The following is a 24,737-nucleotide window of genomic DNA, read 5'->3' on the forward strand; positions in this document are numbered from 1 at the left end:
CTTAAAATCTATTTTCTGTATTTAATAAACTTGTTTTATTATCTAAACCAGTGTGCTTGGATTGAAGTGTTTGGGAAACTCCATTTGAGATAACAGGATTTGTGCATATAAGTTTCTGTTAATAAAATGATGGACTTTATATGAGCTTATGTTGTCTGGGAGAGGGTTGGACAGCACAAGACACATTTCTGGGGGAAAATCTGGGACTGGGAATTTGCTGGTGTTGCTCTTCAGTGTAGTTCCAGGGTGGCTGGCTGTATCCCTCTTGCAGTATAGCTGGGAGTGATTTACATGCTGGAGCTATGTGTGGGGAGACCAGGAGTGGTTGATCTCTCAGGCACCCCAGGTTGGAGAGCTGAAGGGACATAGTGGATCAACAATCCAGATTGTACCCTGGATCATGTCACAGCCACCTACTTGGTTTATTATGGAGATCTCTATATTCAAAATTTTAATAGTGATCTCTAGTAAAAAACAGGAAAATATCCCTTAGTGTCATTAATTTGCTGAATACTGGTCAGGCAGTGCACACTGCTTTGAGGGCACACAGCAATGGGAGTCATAAACAATCTGTTTCTGAAAAACTGTGTGTGGCATCACCACAACATTACCACCAGTGAAGACAGAGGCAACAAAATAAACATCAACAGGAAGGACGAAAATGAAGAGGAAAGAGACCAGCAATGTAGAGAGGCTATGGCACATAATCCTCATAGTTGATTATGATCCGTAACCATTTCAAAAATTGAAAGACAATGTGCACATACCCAATTTCAGTGCAGAAGGAGTCACCTCAATCTCACCACCAATTGGTTGAAAGGCAGCCAACTGGGCAGCCACCTCCGTCTCAAAAGGGTCTGGGCTGTGCCTGTCTGTCAAACTGCCACTGGTGCTGTCAATCTTATTGTGCATTTCTTGTTCATCATACACAGCAATCAGCTGTAAAACAAGAGATATTACAGTTTATACTTAAAATATGGCTGACACCTATTTCCTTCCATATTGCCTTTAGGGGAGCATAAAAGTATCCATCAGATTTGAAAATGGCTGATAGAGGCACAGATTCAGGAAAGCACTAAGCATGTGCTTAAATCTACTGATGTCAATGGGACTTAAGCATGTTCTCAAGTTGTGACCTGACACGAGATGCTTTTTTGTATCAGGGCCACAATACGGTGTCATCAGTAGCTAGCACCTTAGTATAGTGGAAAATTTCTCTTAGGATTTTCATCAAAAATCTCTGTTTAGAGGAATCCATATATTTTAGCCATAAAAAATAAACTCTTAACTGAAGCACAGCCCACAAGAGCATGGAAACAAACTTTCAAAAACTAAAATTGAAAAAAAAAAAAAAACCTGTAAAAATAATATAATGAATAAAATACACACACACATACATATATATAATATAAATATAAAAAAATCTATAAAAATTTTAATAGATCTCAAAGTACAATGAACAGGTATATATAAATGAGGTATACAAGACTTTCCTTTGTTTTCGGTTCATCTTCTGGTAAATAAAAGACAGTGAGTTAATGCTGTGTTCTTACAATATCCGTACAAGATGGCATGTTCAAGAATACAAAATATCATTTAATAACCTCTTTTTCCAGTTTTAAAATCCCAATTTAATTTACATCAGAGAGCTTTTGGGAATTAAGTTTAAGGCACATGTGTCTTTTGATTCATTCTCAGAGTATCTACTGACATCAAGATTGAGGCTGTGAATACAACAGTATTAACAACTTCATATTCATCTGTATATTTTATTGAGACAGCTTTCTCACTCCATGCTTCAAATAGACATACATTGTCCACTGAATAGTGTCTGAAATAGTGTTTGCCGTTTAGGCTTGTACATATTTTTTTTAATTCATAGGATTTATTACGAAATTGATTTAGTCTATACTAAATATGAAAAGAACACAAAAAATGCTTTCTAGATATCTCCATAAATAAAGCGTTAAGATTGGGGTAATTTTTTAATTTTTACATACATTGTGTGTGTGTATATATACACTATATATACATGTACATACAAATTAGGGTATCAGATCTCTTGTCACCTTGAAGATTTGTATCAAAAAGACACACTGAGTGAGATAAATAAAATACTGAAGCAAAGAGACAAATATTTAAAGAAACTTATTTGCCTAAGGGAATAAAGAAGTATACACAATAAAGGAATGAGACAAAATAAAGGAGGGATTAAGAAGAGAAAAAACTGAAGTGCTTCTAAGGAAGAAACTGACATTTTTGGGTCTTCCACTCATTTATAATTTGGTTGCTAGAAATGTGTCAGTTCATGTTTACCAATACGTATTTCAGCAACACACAAAAAACCCTGAATAATTAGAAAGAAAACTTGCTTTCCTTTTCAGAGAAAGACTGCTTTCTTTTCATAACCACACATATACTTCTTACCACACATAATTTGTTTTGTATTTATCCTAAATATATTTAAAAAGACTAATTCTAGTAACAGACAACTCTCTTTGTAATGTAAATCATAGTGAAGTACAAGGAGACTACCCAGGTGCTCATCATCATAGTATCTGTGCACCTTCCCAAATACATAAATCCAAACAGGGGAATTAGAGCAAGACATACACATCAAGACCAGGACAAAAGTACGGTTGGTTTTCTTGTTTGTTAAATAACTATTAACATTAATGTCATGTGAAAGCTATGACAAAAATGTGTCATTTTTTTCATGAATGTTGTAAAGATTGTAGTCATTTATAAAATTTAGTCATTATAAGGAAATTCACGGTTGCAGGTTAGCTTCCCAGAAGACTTGTCTTCAGCTCTTACCAGTCTCACCTTTCCCATTCCCAAGGATTGCAGTTGTTCCTCAGGGAGAGGGAGTCCAAGATAGCACAAGACCAACTCACTGAATGCTTTGAAGATCAACAGAGGATTTGAAACTCAATTTGGTATTTGATGGGTAAATAGTGGAGTGAATGAAGCACGAGTGTGATGTGATGATCAACAGGCACGCTGTTCTGTGTTGCCCCAGGTGTAGTTTCCCTGTGGTTTCATTCCCCGATGCATGACAATAGTATAATATATCTCAATGCAACTGTGTACATATTACAATAGTATTTTATAATACTACTATGTAAGTATATACTTTTCACTTGTAGATTTTTAAGCATTTTACAGGAGGTGAGTAAAGTATTATTATCCCCATTTTACAGATCTGTAAAATGGAGAGCTAGATGAAATGAAACATTAGGAGTAGTCATAATAATATATTATTGTAATGTAGTGAGAAATAAAACCACAGGTAGTGAAGAAATTCCACGTGGTATAACATGCAATAGCCCACCTGCTGACAAACTCAGAATGAAAAAACTCCCATACTACATTCACCTCACTGGCTACCCATTTATCAAATCATGTTTATTACACTAATCTTGGTTGTTCAAGTTATCTATGAGTCAAGCCCTGGCTATCTTTGAAACTGCCTCTTCCCAGATACAAAGTCACACAGTCAGTCAATGGCAAAACTGAAAAGAGAACACAGGTCTTAATCCCCTAATCAAATGTGGAGATTACAAATGAGTGGATAATTTTGACCAAAACTACAAGGAAAAGCAGGATGTAGTCTCCTAGCCATCTTAAATTAGTAAAGATATTTCCTACAACTGTCATTATTTGAGTAACCAGTAAAAATGAAGAGTCCAGAAGTCCTCTTAGTTGTGCATCTTTTTGTCAGATTACAGTAATTGTTTATAGGCATTTCTATAACTTTTACCACCAATTAAGTTATTTGATCTGGATTTAAATTCCCATCTTTTACAGCATGTAAAAGAGGTGATATTTCATGCACTGAGGATACTAATAGCTAAAAAAATGTAAGATCTTCCTTCATCTATGAAATAAAAAAAATTATTTATTTATTACAAACATTTATTCAGGAGAGCTATTCAGGACTCAATTTACAGCCGCTCCTAGCTCTTAACAGTACTAACATTACAAATGCATTACTAATCAATCAAAACATTATAAATAGCAACTTCAGCTTTTCAAAAGGAATTAATACAATTAAGGATATGCAAATTAGCTATTCAAAAATAATTTTAGTAATTGACTGCTCATTTCCAGTACAGAAAATTCTTTAATTAGAGAATACTGTTATCGTCTCACATCAGGAAAGAAATGATGGCCTCCAAGCAAGATTTAAAAAAAAAAAAAAAAATCCGACAAAATATATTACAAAATATCCTCATGTTTTCAATTGGTCATACTATCAAGTTGCTCTTTAAATAGTTCAGTATATTAAGTAACTAAGCTGTTATGTGGATCAGTATACTAATTCTTTTAAATACATCAGTATCAAAAGATTGATCTAACAATATACACAAATAATCTGAAGAATGTGATCCAATTATTTTATTGATAATAATTGTCCACTTGCTATATTTGTTCAAATATTTCCATTTTTAAAAAGTGACTCGAGGAAAGAATGTACAAGTATTTGTCATCACCGAGTATTTTTAAAAGTCATTTTTGTATAATTAGAATTTCAGCGCCACATATCATTGTATAGCTGTATTAAAGGGTGTTAGACTTCAACAATCTGTCAGTCACCAAGACAAATAATAAATTATCGGACCTGTAATGTTTTTATTTGTTATTTTGCATACTTATCCTTTATTTGTGTTCAAACACCCACAACATTGAACGGTGATATTTTTGTTATTACAGTTGCCAGTAAGTGCGATAAGTTTATTGTAAAGCAATAGTAAGGTCAAATTTTGATTTTGTAAGGGTGTCCTATAATATAGACATATCAAAAGGTACTAAAACTATCAACATTTTATAATTATTCCAATTATATGATTTGCAGAAAAATACAAAAATGTGTATACTAGTTTAGAGAATATATACCCAAACACACAGAGCTACAAACATGCATTCAACAAATACAGATATAATCTCATATATAAGAAGAGCAAACAATAGAGAGGGAAATAATGCTATTGAATTAGAAGGACTGAATACAGGCAGCAGAGAGTGGCACCTGAGAGAATCATTGGCCCATTAAAATGCAGAAAATTGATCGAACATTTCATTTAAGAATCATCCAAAGATAATATGTGCCAACATCCCTGCTCCCCATAAAAAATGGCATGTTTTCCAAGGGCTGTCAGTCTTCCCAAAACATGTTACATCCTACGCTATAAGCTTCAGCAGCTCCCCACTTGCAAAGTGTTTGCATATATAAACACATACATACAAAGCTACACCTACAGTACACAAATTGTTTAATCATGCATACTGTGTTTATTAGCATGCAACAACACAAAAAAGAAGCAAACTACATAATATGTTCCAATGAAAATGTGATTAGTTACAAGTTTTAACCAAGTAAAATTCAATCTAAATAATGCTGTGAAGTTTCACAATTTCACAAGGAGAGAAAAACAAATTATCACCTTTCAATGAATAATGGAATGTTGCAGATTTATTTGAAAGCATTTGTCTATTGGTACCTCAACAGCAACTGGCTTTTGGTATTCTACATAAACCATTTTAAACAAAGACTACATAATGATTTCTCTTTTTTTTTTAAAAAAAATACGCTTTTGACAACTAGATTAGTGTTGATCTTTTTTTTTTTTTTTTTTTTAAATAAGAGTCTTCATGGGTACAAAAACAAGCATAAACATATGACTTCATTGATTTCAGCCAACATAAGTGGAACTAAAGAGATACTTCTATTTCCTCTCCAACCCAAAATATTCTTCATATACATAGAGGCACTTTGGTATAAATCTCCAAGGAAAATAACAAAACTTGCATGCAATTAAATTCATCAGCTTTCAAGTACTGACAGGTTAAAAATCATTTTAAAATGAAATGTTTTTATCTATGTTAGTAGCGCATTAGAAGATTTAAAAGGAAGGGTTTTTAAGAATCAGGGGGATATTTTTCAAAGGCACAAATAGGAGTTAGGTGCCCCCACTTCCATAACTTTCAGTTAGAGTTGGGTGACTACCTGCCCTTTGTGCCTTTGATAATATCCTGCCTTCCCCCATTTTCACCAATCACAGTTTGGTTTTTTGCTTTGTTTTTTTAAATGCCCTTCACTAAGTTTGGACTATGAATGCAGACTAGCAGGTTCCAGCTTTGTTTACAGTTAGTTTTGTTTAAGTTCTGATGTTTAATGTTTGTGACGGCAAACACTGTGGTGGAAATAAAATGTTCTAAAAACCCTATATTTTGGTTAAAAATTAAGGTTTCCAAGTCATGCTTGACAGTGCTCCTTCAGGAATAGTATTTCTCAACATCTTAAACTTCACAATAAACACATTTTCTAATTCATCAAAGAATTTTCAGTCAAGAGTCACTCCTGTTTCAACAAAAAAATGTGGGTACATAGCAAACGAGTGATTCAGTGAGTTTGTTATTGAACTTTGTGACCTAGGTAGAAATGATGGCAGTAAAAGATGAGGTTTAGTACAGTCTCATACAACTTTGTCACTTGCCTAATCACAAAAATAAAAAAAAGTTACTTACCTGTAACTGGACTTCTTCAAATGATGCTCTGCATATTCCTACTTGTGGATTCAAGGTGCCTTCACTCTGAGCTTCTGGAACATTCTGAAAAGCAGTGTCCAGGTGGCCACTTACCCCTCCCTCCCCCTTAAATCCTGGAGGATTCCCATGATATAAAAGGAGGAGTTGCATCACCTGCCCCTCAGTTTCTTCCACTAATTCAGGAATTCCAAAGCCAAGACTGAAAAAGTGGAGATTGTGGGCAGGGAGTATGAATATGCAGAGGCTTGTCATAAAGGACCCCAGTTACATTAAGTAACCTTCAATAGTTCAAGTGGTTTCTGTATATTCACACTTCTGGGAGTTTATCAAGCAGTACAACCCCCAGGAAGATGGCATGAGGAGCTCTAGGCCAATGGTTCCCAACCTGGGATGCGTGACCACTTTGAGGAGGGAGTGCCAAAGATTACAGGGAGTCTGTGAGGCTTCAGTAATATTGAGGTCATTCAGACCCCGAGCTCCATGCCGGCTAGAGCAGAGGAGCAAAGCCCCTATCTAGGGAGCAGCAGTCCCGAGCTCTGAGCTAGCTGGAGCAGAGGAGCAGCCCCCTGCAACCTGAAGCCAGCCAGGCACCTGGCCAGAGCCAAGCAGCCCCACTCCGGTGGACGCCTGGAGCAGCCCCAGCCAGCCCACCAGAACCCATTGTCTCCATTACCCTCCGTCCATGAGGGATGGGCAAAGGCGGGGTCAGATGGGGCATGCGGTGGTGACTGCACTAGGAGGGAATGCTTAGCTTCTTACTCAAGAGTAATTTATTATTAATTATTATTATTATTAATAATGTAATTTATAATGTAATGTAATAATGTAATTTATCATCATCATCGTATGTGTTTATGGCTGGGGAGGGAGTGGGCGGGCATGTGTTTTACCTAGTATTAACGAGGGGGGCTTTCACTCAAAAAGGTTGGGAACTACCGCTCTAGGTAAACAAGGATAACAGAATTCCCAGAACAAGCATTGGCTTTGGATGCCAGCTCATGAGAGAAAATAGGGGCAACTAAACTTCTCACTCTCCCAAAACTTGCCTTAGAGAGGAGGAAAAATGACTAAACACACATGTATATCTGTTGCATCATTAATGCACCATCATGCTCTGAAGATGGTGTGAGGGCATGCCATGGATGCAGCCTCTATCCTAGATAAGGACTGACAATTCAATGAGAGGGAACTTCTGTCAGGTCATGATAATTGTGAAACAGTGCATTTTACATGGACAATCTTCGGACCATGGTGGACTGGCTCCTCTCATTTTAGCTCCATCTCTTTGAGGTTTTGGGGGAACTTGTATAAGTTTTGGCCACATATAAATAATAAAAAAATTCTCTGAGCATAAGAATATGACACCTGCCTCCCTAAATGTAAATGAGGCAAAGAGACACAGACATTCTAGCAGTCTAAAAGAGATGGAAAGACCAGGCATTTAACATACTTAGGAAGGAGACACAGGCAGGATCATCTGTTCAGTAAGAATGTAACTTATAAGCCTAAAGATGTTATCCTTTTATTTCAATAACACTCTGATCAATCAAGAATGGCTTTATGGTGACATGGTACAGAGAACTATCTGACCAATGTCTAAATGAAAGCCCATGAGTTTTACAAACATAAAAATTACAATCCCTGAGTTTATGCTAGAAGAAAACACTCTCAGGATGAGATAAATTAACCTATTTTTCACTATATCCAAAGAATTACAATGCCAAGGTTAGTCTACATTTCTGCAGCTCTCATGGCAAATTACTACCCCAAACGCTTTAGGGTATATTGAGCAACTCTGTCATAGATAAGGTTATTTCAAGGTGAGGAAAGCCTGTCTATCTGCATCAGTGGTTATAACAGAAAAAAAACCAAATGTCTTTTGGCAGAAGTCTCTTTTGGGTTCGTTGGTTATTTTTTGTGTTTTTTTTTTAAACTAGCCCAAGTATAATAATCTAGAACAGTCAAGGAGGATCTTATCAAATGCACTCACTCAGATGCTGCTTAGATGAAGAATCTCTTTCAACTCATAGAGTTGGTTTGACTGATCAAAGACACCTCCTTTTTAATAGAATCTTTTAGACTTCAGCATAACACTCAGAATGAAGAATCACAAAAATATGGAATCAAGATGCCAAGTAGAGGCTGCTCAGTTTCCTGCCGCTGAAATCAGCATCCCCCCCCTCATTTCACAGGCAGGAGATCCAGCAGTCTGGAAAGCAAAATTTTATGGATATTATTATACCCATAATAATGGCCATACTGGGTCAGACCAATGATCCATCTAGCCCAGCATCCTGTCTTCCAACAGTGGCCAATGCCAGATGCTTCAGAGGGAATTGACAGAACATGTAATCATCAAGTGATCCATCCCATTGGCCATTCCCAGCCTCTGGTAAACAGTAATCCCTGCTTATCCTGGCTAACAGCCATTAATGGACCTATCCTCCATGAACTGACCTAGTTCTTTTTTGAACCCCGAAATAGTCTTAGCCTTCATTTTAAATCTGCTGCCTATTAATTTCATTTGGTGACCCCTAGTTCATGTGTTATGAGAAGGAGTAAACAACGCTTCCTTATTCACTTCCCCCACACCAGTCATAATTTTATAGACCTCTATCATATCCCCCCTTAGCCATCTCTTTTCCAAGCTGAAAAGTCCCAGTTCTTATTAATCTCTCCTCATATGGAAGCTTTTTCCCTACCCCTATATCATTTTACTTGCCCTTTTCTGCACCTTTTCCAATTCCAATGCATCTTTTTAGAGCTGGTGCAACCAGGACCGCATGCAGTATTCAAGATGTGTGCGTACTATGGATCTCTAAAGAGGCAATACCATATTTCATATTGAATGACAGAATCACCAATCTTTAATTATGGCTATTAACAGTAACTTGGTACCAAATGGATGAGTATTTGAAAACCCTCTTAGTTCAACAGAGCCAAGGGCAACATGTAGAGAAGGTCCTGTTCTTGGTACAGAAAAGAAGTGCAATATTGATGTTAGATCTTGCTTGTCTTTGGATCAGAATAAAAAACAAGCAAGTTATCCCTGTTGGAAGAGGAGTTAAGTGGTATTTACCTATAGAACAAGATAATATACGATGGAGCCCTTGATACAGCACATGTATAGCTGAGTGAAAATTATTCTCAGAGTCTGTCAATACATCGTCTTTCCTTAGTAGATGAAACGCTTGATCTAGCCAATGGGGATACTGAACTTGTGAAAAGGAAATTTCCCTAACTTAGCTGGCTAGAGTGAACCCCTTTGGTGGTCTCTGTAGTGCATTCCTGCACAAGTTACATAGATTTGGATTTCATGAAGAGGAGAAAAATTTGCTGGTTAGAGAAATAGCTCTTAGCTCCATAACGTTTACATGGAGCCACATGTCCTACCAAGATCACAATGCCTGCTACACCCTTTCTGAGGCTTAGCACTTCTGCTGAAGTCTGATATGCATTTATTTGGCCAAGTTGCCAATCCATCAAATTCTTTGCAAGTTTGAACATAACATATGAATGGCCACACTGAGTCAGATCAATAGTCTATCTAATCCAGTAACCTGACTTCCAACAGAAGCCAGTGCCAGATGCTTCAGAGAAAGTGAACAGAACAGGGCAATTTATTGAGTGATCCGTCCCATTATCCAGTCCCAGCTTCTGGCAGTCAGAAGTTTAGGAACACTTAGATCACGGGATTGTGTCCCTGACCATCTTAGTGAATAGCCACTAATCGATAAGTTAATGAAGGATAGGTCTAATTCTTTTTTTTTTTTAAACAGTTATATTTTTGGCCTTCACTACATCCTCTGGCAACGAGTTCCACAGGTTGACTGTGCATTGTGTGAAGTATTTCCTTATGTTTCTTTTAAACCTGCTGCCTATTAATTTCTTTTGGTGACTCCCTGATTCATGTGTTATGTGAAGGGATAAATAAAATGCCCTTATTCACTTTTTCCACACCATTCATAATTTTATAGATCTCTATAATATCCTTCCTTATTCGTCTCTTTTCCAAGATGGACAGTCCGTTTTTTTTAATCTCTTCTCATATGGAATCTATTTCATACCTCTAATCTTTTTGTTACCCTTCTCTGCACTTTTTTGAGATAGGGTGACCAGAACTGCAACATGGTATTCAAGACGTGGGCCTACCATGGATTTATACAGTGGTATTACAATATTTTCTGACTTATCCATCTCTTTCATAATAGTTCCTACCATTCTGCTAGCTTTTTTGACTGTCGCTGCACACTGAATGTATGTTTTCAGAAAACTATCCACAAAGACTCTGAGATCTCATTCTTGAGTGGTAACAGCTAATTTAGACCCCATCATTTTGTATGCATAATTGGGATTATGTTATCTCATATGCATTACTTTTCATTTATCAACACTGAATTTCATCTGTCATTTTGTTGCCCAGTCACCCAGTTTTGTGAAATCCCTTTGTGCCTCTTTGCATTTATCTTGAGTAATTTTGTATCAATCAGTAAACTTTGCCATTTCACAGTTTACCCCTCTTTCCAGATCATTTATAAATATGTGGATCATTGGTCCCAGTACAGATCCTTAGGAGGACCCCATATTTATCTTTCTCCACTGTGAAAGCTGACCATTTATTGCTACCCTTTTTTCCCTATCTTTTAACCAGTTACTGATCCAGCAGAGGTACTTTCCTCTTATCCCATGACTGCCTCCTTTGCTTAAGAGCCTCTGGTGAGGGACTTTGCCAACGGTTTTCTGAAAGTCCAAATACACTATCCATAGGATCACCCTTGTCCTTATGTTTGTTGACACTTGGTTACATATAGTACTTCTGGACCATTGCTGGGCTTCATGTATTGACAATGCACTCTGACATGTATAATTCACTCCCTTAACTTCCTAAATACATAACACCATTTTTTGAAAATGGCAAAGGCAGTGTGCTGCAGAATCTTCACCACAAACCAAGTTTAAAGTTTGTCACAATGTGACAAAGAGTTAATTTGCAAAATAGGCAAAATACCTAATGTTTCTAATTCTCATCTCTCAAATCTGTTGTGCCATTTCCCTTCAAATCTGGCCAAAATTTGTATCTTCTGACTCATCATCTTATATGCCAGCTGTGCATATCTAACTGACTGATTAGACAGCACTTATTCATTTCAGTCCAATTCTGGCTTTGGTTAGCATGCGTGACAGTAGATTAAGTAGTTAATGCTGAGATTTGGGGAAAAATTTAGCTGATGAACTCTTCACACATGACTGAGTTATAATTTTCTTAAGCCACTTAGCAAGTATTTTAATGCACTTATGGAGATCTATAGTAACAATACAGCCATTCCTTTAAGGCTGACTGTAGGCTGCTTTCCTGACATATATAAATGCTCGTGCTAAAATGTCAAGGATTTATAATTATGATGACAGATACATAAAGCAAGCCTTATTAGTGTTGATTGAAGTAAATATACCAAAGGACATTTCTCCTTTCTTGTGTAAGAAAATTCACATTCGATGTTATTTGTAGGCTGTCATACTCATTATGTTTTCATGTGAGACTGCTTCTGAGTTTTGCTCGATAAGAAATGCCCTTTGTTTTCATTTTTCATCTGTCCCAGTAAAAACAAAACAGAGGAAGGACTATTAAATGCTTTCTGTTTTACCTTCAAACTGATTATTGTCACCTATAAAGATTTTATAGAAGACTGACTGGTTCTGGAGAACCAAGTCAAATTTAAAGTCAAATTGAGATACAACCATAAAAACCAGATTGTAAGGACTATATTCAATATAATATATATGGATTTTCAAATGAGTTTACTGACAGCAGTACTATAGTAATTCCCATAAAATATGCAACTCTTATTGCACTCTGATGTCTGATATACAACAATCTCTTTATTATGGTTACCAAGTCTCCAGGACTGTCCTGGAGTCTCCAAGAATTAAAGATTAATCTTTAATTAAAGATTATGTCATGTGATGAAATCTCCAGGAATGTGTCCAACCAAAATTGGCAACCCTGAATTCTTAAACATAGAAAAGGACAGAGATATCCTCAAATACTGTGGTGTGGGTTAACAGTTGGCAAATATTAACTTCTTAAAATGAGGTCACTATAGAGCCTTATCTGCCTCACAGGATTGTTCTGATGCTAAATTAAACATTCGTCCAGTGTTAAGAGATCCTCCAGTGGAATGCACTATAGAATGTCAAAGTAGTGGAAACACAAAAGTGCAGATTCTAAAGGAAATAAACCAAATAGTATTTGGAGAGAGCATGACTTCCTTTAATACATTAGAGACATTACACACACACGCGCGCGCCTTTTATAGTATGGGTTCTGATTTTTCAAACCACAGCAAGCTAAATGTAAGCACTCGGTGGCTCTCTCTTACAGTAAATCTGTATGCCAAATTCAAATTTGGTCTTAGAGTGGTAGATGTTTTTCTGTAACTGAAATACCAGTTTGCTCTCTCTCTCATCCAACATATGACCTTCACGCCATTATGTACCGAAAAAGATACAAAATTAAGGAAAGCAGAGCCCTAGAAAAAAGGATTGAGTTGCTACTTTGTTCCAACTTAGCCCTGGTCTACACTTACCTGGCGAGTCAGCGGCAGTCGATGGGAGTTACACAAGCTACGCAGAGTAGCTTGCGTAGCTCCCATTAACTGCTGCACTTCTCTTCTGCATGGTGTCTTCACTGCACTGTGCCGACGGGAACCACGTTCCTGTCAATGCAGAGCTACACCACTTGAGGGGGTGGTTTACCAGCGTCGACTTCTGGATCGATTGAGCAGGTCTTCACTGACACAAAAAACAGCAGACTATGAATCTTTGTAAACTAACCAATTAAGCTTTTATAATTGTACTATTTTATTTTCTTTATAGATTTCCACCCTAATGTGTAAAACCATAAATCTGGGTTGATTATGTTCATAAAAGCAGAGTAAAAATCTCTTTAAATGGAAGCTAGATGCTATTAAAATAAAGAGGGACTGATGTGGCCTGGGGGAATTTAAGTAAGTATATTTTCCCCCCCCTCAAATGAATCTTAAAGTATACACCAGGTGTGACAATATGATCTGTCCTTAAGCCAAATTTGTCCTCCTTGGTATGTAATACAAACGTTCATTTTATTTCCAAGGTTGATTGAAATAAGATTTTTCCCCCCCTCAGCTGATGCCAGGGTTTAGTGGGTGGCAAATGGTGATGAGGCGGCTTGAGGGGGGAAAAGGAAAAGAAAAAAGAAATGCAAAGAATACTTAAATTTGCCAAGCCTAGGAGAAAGTGTAAAACCGTCAGTATAACACAAGATGCATGGCAACTTTCATTAGCGCATGCAGACTTGATAAATCTTGGGATGCTGCCACACATCACAGAGCTCTAACACTATTCTTGTCCATGCAGAAAAACATTCGTTATTTACAACTGCCAAGAGTATTAATCTTACTGATGTCTGGTTTCGCAAGTCTGTACCATTTGCCCAGCCTCTGACAGTTTATATAGAACTGACAGTTATTATGACGTGGAAAAGGCTGTATCCAATAGTAAGATGATGCTACAAATCTTTAAGGGCCCTTTCAACACTAAAAGATATTCTATAATAAAAACCATACACACTTTCAAAACAAGAAAAACACTGCCTGTTGTCTTACATTCACTGTGAGCAACCTTGCCTCACACCAGGAATAATTCTCAAGCCTTATCCCTTCTGAGCGCACTGAAAGCAACCTTGTCTCAAGCAGGCAAGACCCGAAAGAAACCCTCTAAATCTAACAATTCCTTCAATACATTCTTCATGAAAGATAAAATTCATAAGAGGAAAAAGTGAACAGGAATTGCACAAAAATCTTCAGAACTAATTTAATTAATTGGTCTGTGAAAAGGTTCATATTACCCCATGAATTAATAATTGACTGCATATTCAACTACTGACCCATACAGCTGAATTGTGTTTACATATAATCTCTTCCCTTTTTAGAGGCAAAGATAAAAAAAAGAGATATCCATATGCCTAGAATGGCTGAGAAAGAAGATTTCTATCAAGCTAGGCTCCTCTTAGGAGAAGATCAATAAAATGCAAACTCATGTAACATTTAGTAACTTTTTGGAGAAAAGCTGTGATCTTAAACACTATATTTTTAGAAATATTTGTTTTCAAACAAGCTATCAAAAAGAGAGACTTGAAAAAAAAAATATTTTGACTTGACATCTTAATGCAGTGTTACTGTGAAAACAATGAAACTAAAAGTAACATTTCTAGAGATAAAGTCCACAGACCTAGGAACAACAACAAAAAAACCCTTCAGTGACAATTACTCACTTAGCAATCAGTTCATAGCAGACATCCTACTGCTGCTTTGCTTATTATAGTCCTTAAAAGAATGGTCTACATGATGCAAATTTCAGTCAGTTTTCTTCCCTAGCATTAGCTTCCTACAGTATAATTTCATAGTTAAATTTCACAATTTCTTACTAAACAACTGGAACACTGACATCATATCCAGAACTCATAACACTATTAAATACAATATTTTAAAATCCTCTAATTCATAATGAATTCAGAATACAACTGGTGATGGAGTACTATATGTAAAGTCAGAGACAGGTGAGTGTGTGTGCATACTATACATGCATATGCACACACACATCAGATATTTGTGAATGAGCAGGTCTTCAAGAATGCACAACTTCCTCTGTTTACTGCAGGTGATACAGCACTTGCACTTCATATTCAGAGCATGTATGTCTCTTTTCCAAACAAAGTACGTATGATGAATTATGAATAATCAAAAGATTGAAGTATTAGGAATACTTTTATCCTAAATGAAATACAGAATTCAAAATATAACACTACAGAATTTCTTCCTTAAATTGTGCTGGAATTGCCCTTCTCCCCTAGGGTCTTGAATTGCTCCTAAATGTCAGGCTGTGTTTCACAGTGCCTTTACGTCATGTGTTTTGTTGAACACTTCGGCCTCATACCCATTTTTGTTTCACTTAGTTATAAAATGTAGACCAATGTAAAACTGTACATCTCCAGTACAAACAATGGTAAAACTATTCTTACTGTAAATCTCCATTAAAAAGTTAGAGAACATCCTCCAGTTAAAACTAGAAAGGCAACAAAACAAAGGTAAACAATCCTGTTGTATGCACACTTTTACCAGTAAGCTGAACATACTGTGCAATATTCAGTATACTGAACATTTGCTAATTAAATTAAGCTAAAATCCCTATATTTCAGCAATAAAATTGTTCAAAAATACATTAAGCAAAAAAAAAAAAAAAAAAAAATCATTCTAATCCTAGATTAATATTATCTAATAAAATATCAGTCTGCCTCACCAGTAAGCCCCTCATCACTGCAACAATTTGCATGCTCAGGAAACAGTTTACTTTTGATCAAATTAACTCAAATTCTCTGCAAAATAGTGACATACCATGAGAACAATGGCATTTCACAGATCAGAGCACATATAATAAATTTTAAATGGAGTTTAAATAAATTTGAAATGCTGGCCATTTGTTTTAAGAACATACTCATAAAACATGGACACAAAATTTTTTTAAAAGGATTTCCACACACAAAAATGAATTACAGTAGAACCTCAAAGATACAAACACCAGAGTTACGAACTGATCGGTCAACTGAACACCCTGTGAAACCGGAAGTAAGCAATCAGGCAGCAGGGAAGGTGAAGGGTTAAAAAAAAAAAAAAAAAGAAAGCAAATACTATGCCTGTATTACAAGGTCGGCATACACAGCAGAAACAGTCCAGGGTCAGCACTGTTCCTGTAAGCCAAGGGCGCTGTTTCACCCCCTCCCATCTCACCCTATTGGGAGGGGACAGCTGTTTTCACTACCATCATCACCCCTGCTCTGGAGCCTGGGAAAGAAAGCTCCCTGCTTCTGCTGAAAGGAACTGAAGGTTGCAGCCAAAGCCTGGCCTGGAGCTTGAGTTGGAATCAGCTGTGCTCTGTAGTAGTTTTAAAGGGCCACAGCCAGTGCACCAGTGTGGCCCAAGCTTTGCCCATGGCTGCACTCCTGGATCCTGCCAGCACCTCTGGGAGTCCAACGGGCAAGGGAGACAGGTGGACTGGCAGCTGGCTGGCACCAACCCCCTGCCATGTGCTGCCTCTGGCACATGGCAAGCAATGCACTGAGCAGGGTGAGCCCTGGGGAAAGGCAGCCAAGGGCTGGGGCTTGTAGTGCCAAGGGTGCAGGGCAGGCCCCCCAGTTCATCCCAAAGGCAAGAAACAGGAATAGGGCAGGGAGCTGCTTGCAAATCAGGCAGTGCTGCCAGGTGCCACCTTTGCAGAGATCTCTCCCAGCCTCAGCTGGAAGACACTGGCTTCAAGGTACTGTACCAAAATGTTTTGTTCAAGGTTATGAACATTTCAGAGTTACGAACAACCTCCATTCCCAAGGTGTCCATATCTTTGAGGTTCTACTGTATGTACTAGACTGGAATATTCTGTGGTTCCAAATTTAAGCAAACTCTACCATGCTCCTCAAGGGTGATAAACTGATACATTTTAGCCGAAGAAGAATTTTCTGTTTCCTGGTATATGTATTTGATAATTTTTTTAATTGTCACTATAACTTAAAAGTAGTGCTCCCACTGTCTATTCTGTCTATATTCTTCATGCTGACAAGCATTTACACATGCTAACAGTTCTACTGAAAACCATTCAAGTCAATGGGTCTTCTCATATAAGTGCTACTCAAGGTGAGTAATGGTTGCACAATCAGGTCCCTAACTACTTTAACATCACTTCAATGTGTTACAAAATCTTTATTTCATTTAAGATAACATATATTCCTGGTACAAAAAAATAAATAGTAACAACAGACAAGACAGGAGATTTCAGTGATTGCAGGTATATTCATTATGGACACACCATTCTCAAAAGGTACAAGAGGGCACTAAGAAAAACTGATCTGCCACTTCACCGTGAATTGCACTAAATTATCTCCTATTCTAAGTATAGGAAGCTACGGGAGATACCTAGAATGGCAAGTTCACCTAATATAGTTCTGTCTAGTGGATCAAAATACTACACTGGTAGAGATTCAGCAATAAACCTAATGATATTTTTAAAGGATAAAAGAATATATTTTAAAAACTATATTCCAACGCATTATGTAGAAAGAATTTATTTGATAATTTGAAGCCTATGTGTTAACAAAATAGTGTACTAAGGGCATGTCTATACTACAAACAGTTTTGTCGGTAAATTATGTCAGCATAAAGCCATCACAGACAGTGAGTGTGTTGCTTATGTTCATGCATACTTGGTGCCTTGCACTGGTAATATCCATATTCACCAGAAGTGCTTGTTTCCATGCACAGTGTGGTGCACCATGGGTAGGTATCCCACTGCACAATTTGCCACCATTCAAGCACACTATCTTTTGGGAAGTTTTGGCAAAGCATGGTGGGGCAGAAACAAGTCATGCAGAGGTGACTGGGAGCACAGGATCAACTTCCCATCATGCAACTTTCTCCACCCCATAATGCCATCTCTATCCCATAATTTTTGCACCTATTTTGAAAATCTCATTAACCTGCACAGTCTGTCATCTGTGTCAGAAGCATGGACCCAGGAAAGCTCTACTCTATTGTCATAAGCACTGAAAGCACAGGATGCATGATACTCCAGTCTGTGCAGAGCCGCAAGAAGAGCTGCAGGGAACATCACAATTTTGTAGAGGACAGATTGCCATATTACACAGCAAAAACCAATTCAAAGTTGTTGGTGGTGTTCATGAAGCAGCTGCAAACAGTGTAGTGCCACTCCTGGCACTACACAAGAAACAAGCACTGACTGGTAAGATTGCATCACAATGCAGGTTTGGGATGAGGAGTAGCAGCTGCAGAACTTTCAGATGTTCAAGGTCACATTCCTGGATCTGCGTGCTGAGCTCATCCCAACCCTCCAGGGCACAGATACCAAAATGAGAACTGCTCTGACAATGGGGAAGTGAGTGGCGATCACACTGTGGAAACTTGCAATGCCAAATTGCTACCAGTCACTGGGAAATCATTTTGGATTTAGAAAATCCACAGTGAAAGCTTTATCATGCAAGTGTGCACAGCCATTAATAGTCTCCTGCAGCACAGGTCTGTGACTCTCAGCAATGTGCAGGACAATGATGGATTTGCAGCAAGAGGGTTCCCGAACTGCAGTGTAGCAACAGACAGTAAGCATATCCCTATTTTGGCACCAGAAGAAATAAATTTGCCATTCCTATAAACCTTAAGGAGAGGATTGTGGAGTACCTCAATGAAAGTTGCACTAAGATCTCTCACGAGGATTCAAGGGACATCCCTGTGTACATACAAAAACTGCTCTGCATGTCCTCCTCCCACCCCCACGTAACTGAACAGGGGAATGAAAAACAGATAACTCTGCCTCTCTTGTACCGCTATCTCTTCTATTACAAATAAATTAATGACAAGTTGACAGCTGTGTCTTGCCATGTTGGGATGCCATCACTGTAATGGGAAATAAATTTACATACTTACCTGAGGTTCCTTTCCCTGCATTGGGCTTCCCTGTGTTGTCCTGCTGAGGCTGACTGGACTGGTCTGCAGTGGAGTCTCAAATAGGTCCTGGCTCATGGCATAGCTGGACACACTTACACACACACACACCCCTCAGTCACATGTCCCCTATCTTTCTAGTCTTCCTCGTCTTCACTGTTCATGCCAGGGGTCTGTGACTCAGGCTTCTCTGAGGTATCTACATGGGATGGTGGTGGTGTCTCCACCAAGTAGAACGTACAGTTTTTTGTAAAGGCAACAGGTCTGTGGCTTGGCACTGGGTAGACTATTGGACTTCCTGGCCTTCTATGTCTGCCACAGTTCCTTTGCTTTCATTCGGCACTCCTGGTGATCTCTGTCAAACCTGTTCTCCTGCATCCCCAATGCAATCTGCTCATAAATGTAGACAACTGGTCCATAGCTGTGCTTGCATAGCCTCTTCTCCCTACAAGCCCAGGAAATCCAATATCTCTTCTCTACTCCAAGCCGAACATGTCTGGAGTGTGTAGCCAGACTGGTCAGCTGGGCAGTTGTGCACAACAGCGGAGACCTGCTAGTTGTGCTTGCCAAACTGGACAATTAGGAAAAAGGCATTTAAAAAATTCTCAGGGCTTTAAAAGGTGGGGAGGCCTTCCAGTTTCCAGGACCCCTGGGCAGTGGAGTTCACAATAGTGACCACAGCAATCAGTGTTGGGCATCATGGGAAGTTTCTGGAACACTATTAGGATCAACATAGGTAACACAGTGTCTACATTCGCACTAAATCAACATCAACACATCAATCACGGCTCAATGCTGCTTGTGGAGGTGGTATGATTATGTCGGCATAGTGGAGTGCTACATCATGGGAAACACATTTAAGTGAAGACACATGCACAACTTAGTTGATGCAAGGCTATGTTGCCCTCCTCTCACCCCCACGTAACTGAACACAGGAATGAAAAACAGATAACTCTGCCTGACCTTGTAATGCAGACCAGCCTTAAGGAACTGACGTAAGCCAGTGCAGACCCATTGACTACAAGAGCTTTGCCCACTTATAACTGTGGTAAAATTGGTCTTGTGGCTTCAGCATAACTTAAAATAAACAAACAACATACATACACATACACACACAAAGGACGCAGGCTAAACATGAAACCTTTGACCATCAGTCATTTATGCTGTCCTGATCCTATCTAAGCTCAAAGTGTTACTACTCTTTTTTTTAAGTCTTATAAGTTGGCATTCTTCTACTACACTGAGATCTGTGAAAGTTCAAGTTGATGGAAGAAATAGGTGCAATAGTGGATGTAGTCTCCTGATTCAATGGGTACGCATGGTGGGAGGGAGGGAGATCTGATATGTAATAGACATCTTGCCATTAGTATTTCAGTAGGCTTACATAGTGGTGTTTCGCAAGATCTCCCTAGTAAGATCATTTCTGATTTACAGAGGCAGACGGCATCTAAAAAATCCACTCAACAATGGTGAATGGGAAGCTTGCATCAACAGCATGGAGGACTTTCACCATCAATCTCTACAAAATTTTTAAAAAATTTCAAAAAAGGTTCTACCATTTATGGACACAAAGAACTCTCCAAATGGGAATCACATGTAAACCAAAACAGAGTTGTTTTTCTTAGATTGCAGACTAACACCTCAAATGACTCAGCTGCTGCTCAAAGCCCTACCAATCAGCAGCATTGTGAAGTTGGTCAATTTTGTCTGCTGTTACTCAGAACCCGATGGACAGCAGTGAACCTCTTAAGGATCATGCCATTTTCACAATGCTACCACTGAAAATCTGGACATCAGCAGAGGTAGACACTGAAAGGGCACAGAAATAAGAGCTACAGGAATGGTAGAGAAACTCATCCACACCCAGAACAGCAAGGAGACAGAGGGAAGTGCAAGTTCAAATTTGTCTCACACCCTACTAGCCAGTTACAAAAGCTGCTATCACCAACCAGGATCCTGGGACAAAACACTAACAAATCCCAATACCTTCTTCCCACTGCAGTAAATAAGGAGTGTCAGGTTCATCTGTGTGCATGCAAGGTAAGAACAGAGGGGACCTGGGCTTCTCACAAAAGCATGTGTCACTGATGGATACCCCCACATTTAATCTCTCCACAGAAATTCTAAAATGCCATTAAAACTAAAAAAAATGCTTGCCAATCCTACTGGAATGCAAACAGAAAGGGGTAGATAAAGCCTACATAATGGTATTAACATTCAAAGCCGTTCTTCAGGCACATTATCAGGATATTAATTCTAACAGTAACTCATGTTTGCAAAAAACGAAGAACAAAGCCATAGTGGCTGCAATAAGTGAACAACAAAAAGGTGACAATTGCCATTTTGACTATGCAGCTAACCATCTCAGAAAGTTTTCCCTTTGAAAAGCACCAGCAAAAACAGGATGAACTCATTGTCATGAACGTGATATATGAGAATTTGCTAAAGAAGGCACCAACCTCAGTTGTACAAACAGTTTCTTCAACATTCTTGTTTGTACTTGCCCACCTAAGAAGCTTTCTGTTCATACATCATTTTCTTTAAGTTATTTTAAAGATGAACATGCTATTCTTCCAAAACATAGGGTTATTATACCAAATATCCTTCAGCACAAAATGGACTTTCTAGAGTCCCTTTAAAAACTACACATTATATTCTGAAGACTTATCTTCTGTACAAAGAGGCTAAATCAACCAGTTACCATCAAACAATTTCACCAGCACACATAACAGAGAAGATGCCATGTAAAATTCTACCCATTAAACATGTGGACAAACAGGAAATTTTTGGGGGGAACAACACTTCACTTTTAGATGAAGGTTGAGCTTTTAGTAGATGATGGATGGCTCTTCTCTTGTATATGAACCCCTTTCAGTATTAATTACGTTTCTCACTCTCCCCCTCCTACAAGTTCAAGATTCCCTGATCAGTATTAAATAAATTGAATTCACCTACCTTCACAGTTTATATATGTATGCCATTCTCATATTCTCTCTCCAGAATTCTAGTGAAACATCATTTGATCTTTGATCTGTAGAGACCATCTTGCTTAGGCTACAAAATTCCTTAAAACTGGATTCCCCCACATATTAAATGAAACTTGATATGTACACTGAAGTGTACACATATGCATCTGAATTACTGTGCTACATCTTGTAATTGAGATACCCGGCTAGTCACCCTTGTAGTAATAATTTTCTGACATTATATAACACAAATGTATATTATCTTTGAGCAGTAGAACCATGAGTGGGGCAAGGGCTATAACTGGCTCATGAACTTGTTAGCAGCTAAGCAGTCTTATTTAAGTTACTAATCCAACTCTGGTGCACATTGGTAAGGACGTGAAGATTGTTGACTGGTGATGGCCTATATGAAAAATTTGGGAGTCTCAGTCCAATTTCTCATAGGAAAGTATCCACATTACAAATATGTACTACTACTTGGAGTCTCAGCAGAGAGAATAAGTACTGAACAGGAATGGATACTGAATTACCTTTTTTTAAGCTCTAAAAATGTTTCCCAAACAGAAGACTGGTCTACAGTGATGTTAATCTGACACTTTCAGGATTATTAAATTTACTCTAAAAATATAATATAAAATAAAATAAAAAACTATTAAGTTCTCAAGATTGTGGTTACCTTAAAAAAAATGAAAAAGTGTCAACACTCAAATTTTGTACCTCTATATACTGTCCTATAAATCTGAGCTCACTTTATTAAACTCTACAAAAGTATTTTTTGGTTCTAATAATGCAATTCACAATTGAACATAAGTCTTTCAACTACTGAAGTATGAGGGATTCATCCAGGTATTTGAAACTGAGTAACTACACAACCGAAAATATTCTAAAAAGTAAATATAAATTGCAAATATATAACTAAATATTAAAACTAACAAGAACGGCAAAAACATTCCTGATTTTCCACGGAATGTACAGCAAATAATGTAAATTTTCATACAAACTGTAACAAAAATAGTTGTCTTCCTGCAAGATCATCCACATACTTTCCTTTTTTAAGCCTGCAAAGAGAAAACCATCTATGGAAATTCCTCAGATTTTTCCCTTAATGGATGAAATGTTTAATAAATCCACACTTCATTAAACCTCTATTTCCATTTACCAATATTTCAAAATGCCTACATTCTAGTTCCTTAATTTAGAACCCTCAAATACCACAGGGTCCCATCAATTAAAATCCACTGTACATTAATTGTGACTCTGTAACTATTCAATTCCAGTACTTCGCTCATCTGCACTAGGTTTTATTTATCTATGGCTAGGGATAATTTTACTCTAGGCAGATATGTGCACAGTGTTTTTTATTAATTCTAATGATGAGAATAGTTATTGTTAGAAAATTATTGCAAGTGCACTACTTACTGAAATCTCAAAGAAAGCATGTCTTCACACCAGAAATGTAAGATTTGAGATGGAGGACTCTTAAAAAGCTCTTGCTGCCTGGAGTGCTTTGACCTTCCTCCCACTGGAATTGGGGCTTCAGCTAATCTAATGATCCATGACATTCTGCAACTAATTTTTATTAGCAAAAAAGCAGGACTTTCATATTTGCCCTTTGCAACACTTAACACAATGACAATACTGCACATGAATGTGAACATTTTATCTTTCTGAAGCTGGACCAAGCAGATTTTTAACAAAGAGAAACAACCTCAACATTGTTACCTGAATACCATCATGAACCATAAAACAATATGGTTTCAAAATTTCAACCCTGCTAAACTGTTAAGGAAAAAATTCTTTTCAACTGATCCACGTTTCACCAAAACACTTACCATTATGTGCACCAACTACTCTTTCCACACCTTAGCTTTTGTCTCGCTTATTCACCTAGATACCATCACTACGCCTTTCAGATCTTGCAGTTTCCCGTGGAACTCACTCCCATGCCAAAAATAAATACTTTTAAAGGGGGTTTCATACATGTAAGCAGAAACAGACTGAGGTTACAGGGGAATGAGTTCTCAGTATCCACTAGAGGCTTGCTCACCTGCCAATCTGAGACACAAAGGCAAGATTCCTAAAATGTGTGCGGTGCTCGGAACAGATATGCGGATTTAGACTTGTAATAGATTAAAAATGTACAGCTCACTTTAAACATGTTAGCAACAAAACTGCAATGGTCACACACCCTCAGAGGCTAGAGGTCAGCAAAGTGTATATAAACACTACTGCTTCAGATAGTGATTAGATATTTTAATCCACTTCCTTTCAGTGGAAGAATTACTGTAACTTTACTGGTCTATGATTTTTATTCCAAGTTCTGAAGAACAATTTCCACACAGACAGAAGAAACATCAAATGGGATTAACTGAATATTTCCACATGAACCACCAGTTTTCACGAATATTACTCATGAGTTGCTATGAAACTTCCAGGGAATTTTTGCATGGAACTGAACTGTTGTGGAGCTTCTAGCTGTGTAATCCCTTACTATTTTATTAAAATACTTGGAACTTGGAATTTATTTCATATCATTCAGGTTTTACTTGTCATGGATGACTGTGCTGTTCTCCATGGGGCACTATTTCAACCTGGAATATCTGAGGAAGGAGGCGACATGCACAGGAAACTTAAATATGATCAACTATATTGCTGAAGTACTCATTTTGGCAGCAGTATA

The 24,737-nt window shown here is 37.8% G+C and overlaps 1 protein-coding gene across 9 annotated transcripts in view; it reads right to left on the reverse strand.

Annotated features, from left to right (window-relative positions):
- PARD3B (par-3 family cell polarity regulator beta) overlaps nucleotides 1–24,737 on the reverse strand; it is a 656,325-nt gene that overhangs the window by 425,719 nt on the left and 205,869 nt on the right. For all 9 annotated transcript variants that reach the window (XR_010919815.1, XM_067548843.1, XM_067548841.1 and 6 more), the window contains exon 3: nucleotides 768–939. Coding sequence is in view for 8 of the 9 variants with exons in the window: in XM_067548841.1 (XP_067404942.1) it covers nucleotides 768–939 (172 nt within the window). In the remaining variant the exon portion in view is untranslated. The remainder of the gene's footprint in view (nucleotides 1–767; nucleotides 940–24,737) is intronic.

The sequence above is a fragment of the Emydura macquarii genome, unplaced genomic scaffold, assembly GCF_026122565.2.
Source record: "Emydura macquarii macquarii isolate MOO-44397 ecotype Brisbane River unplaced genomic scaffold, CSIRO-AGI_Emac_v2 contig_1253, whole genome shotgun sequence".
NCBI classification, from domain to species: Eukaryota; Metazoa; Chordata; order Testudines; family Chelidae; genus Emydura; species Emydura macquarii.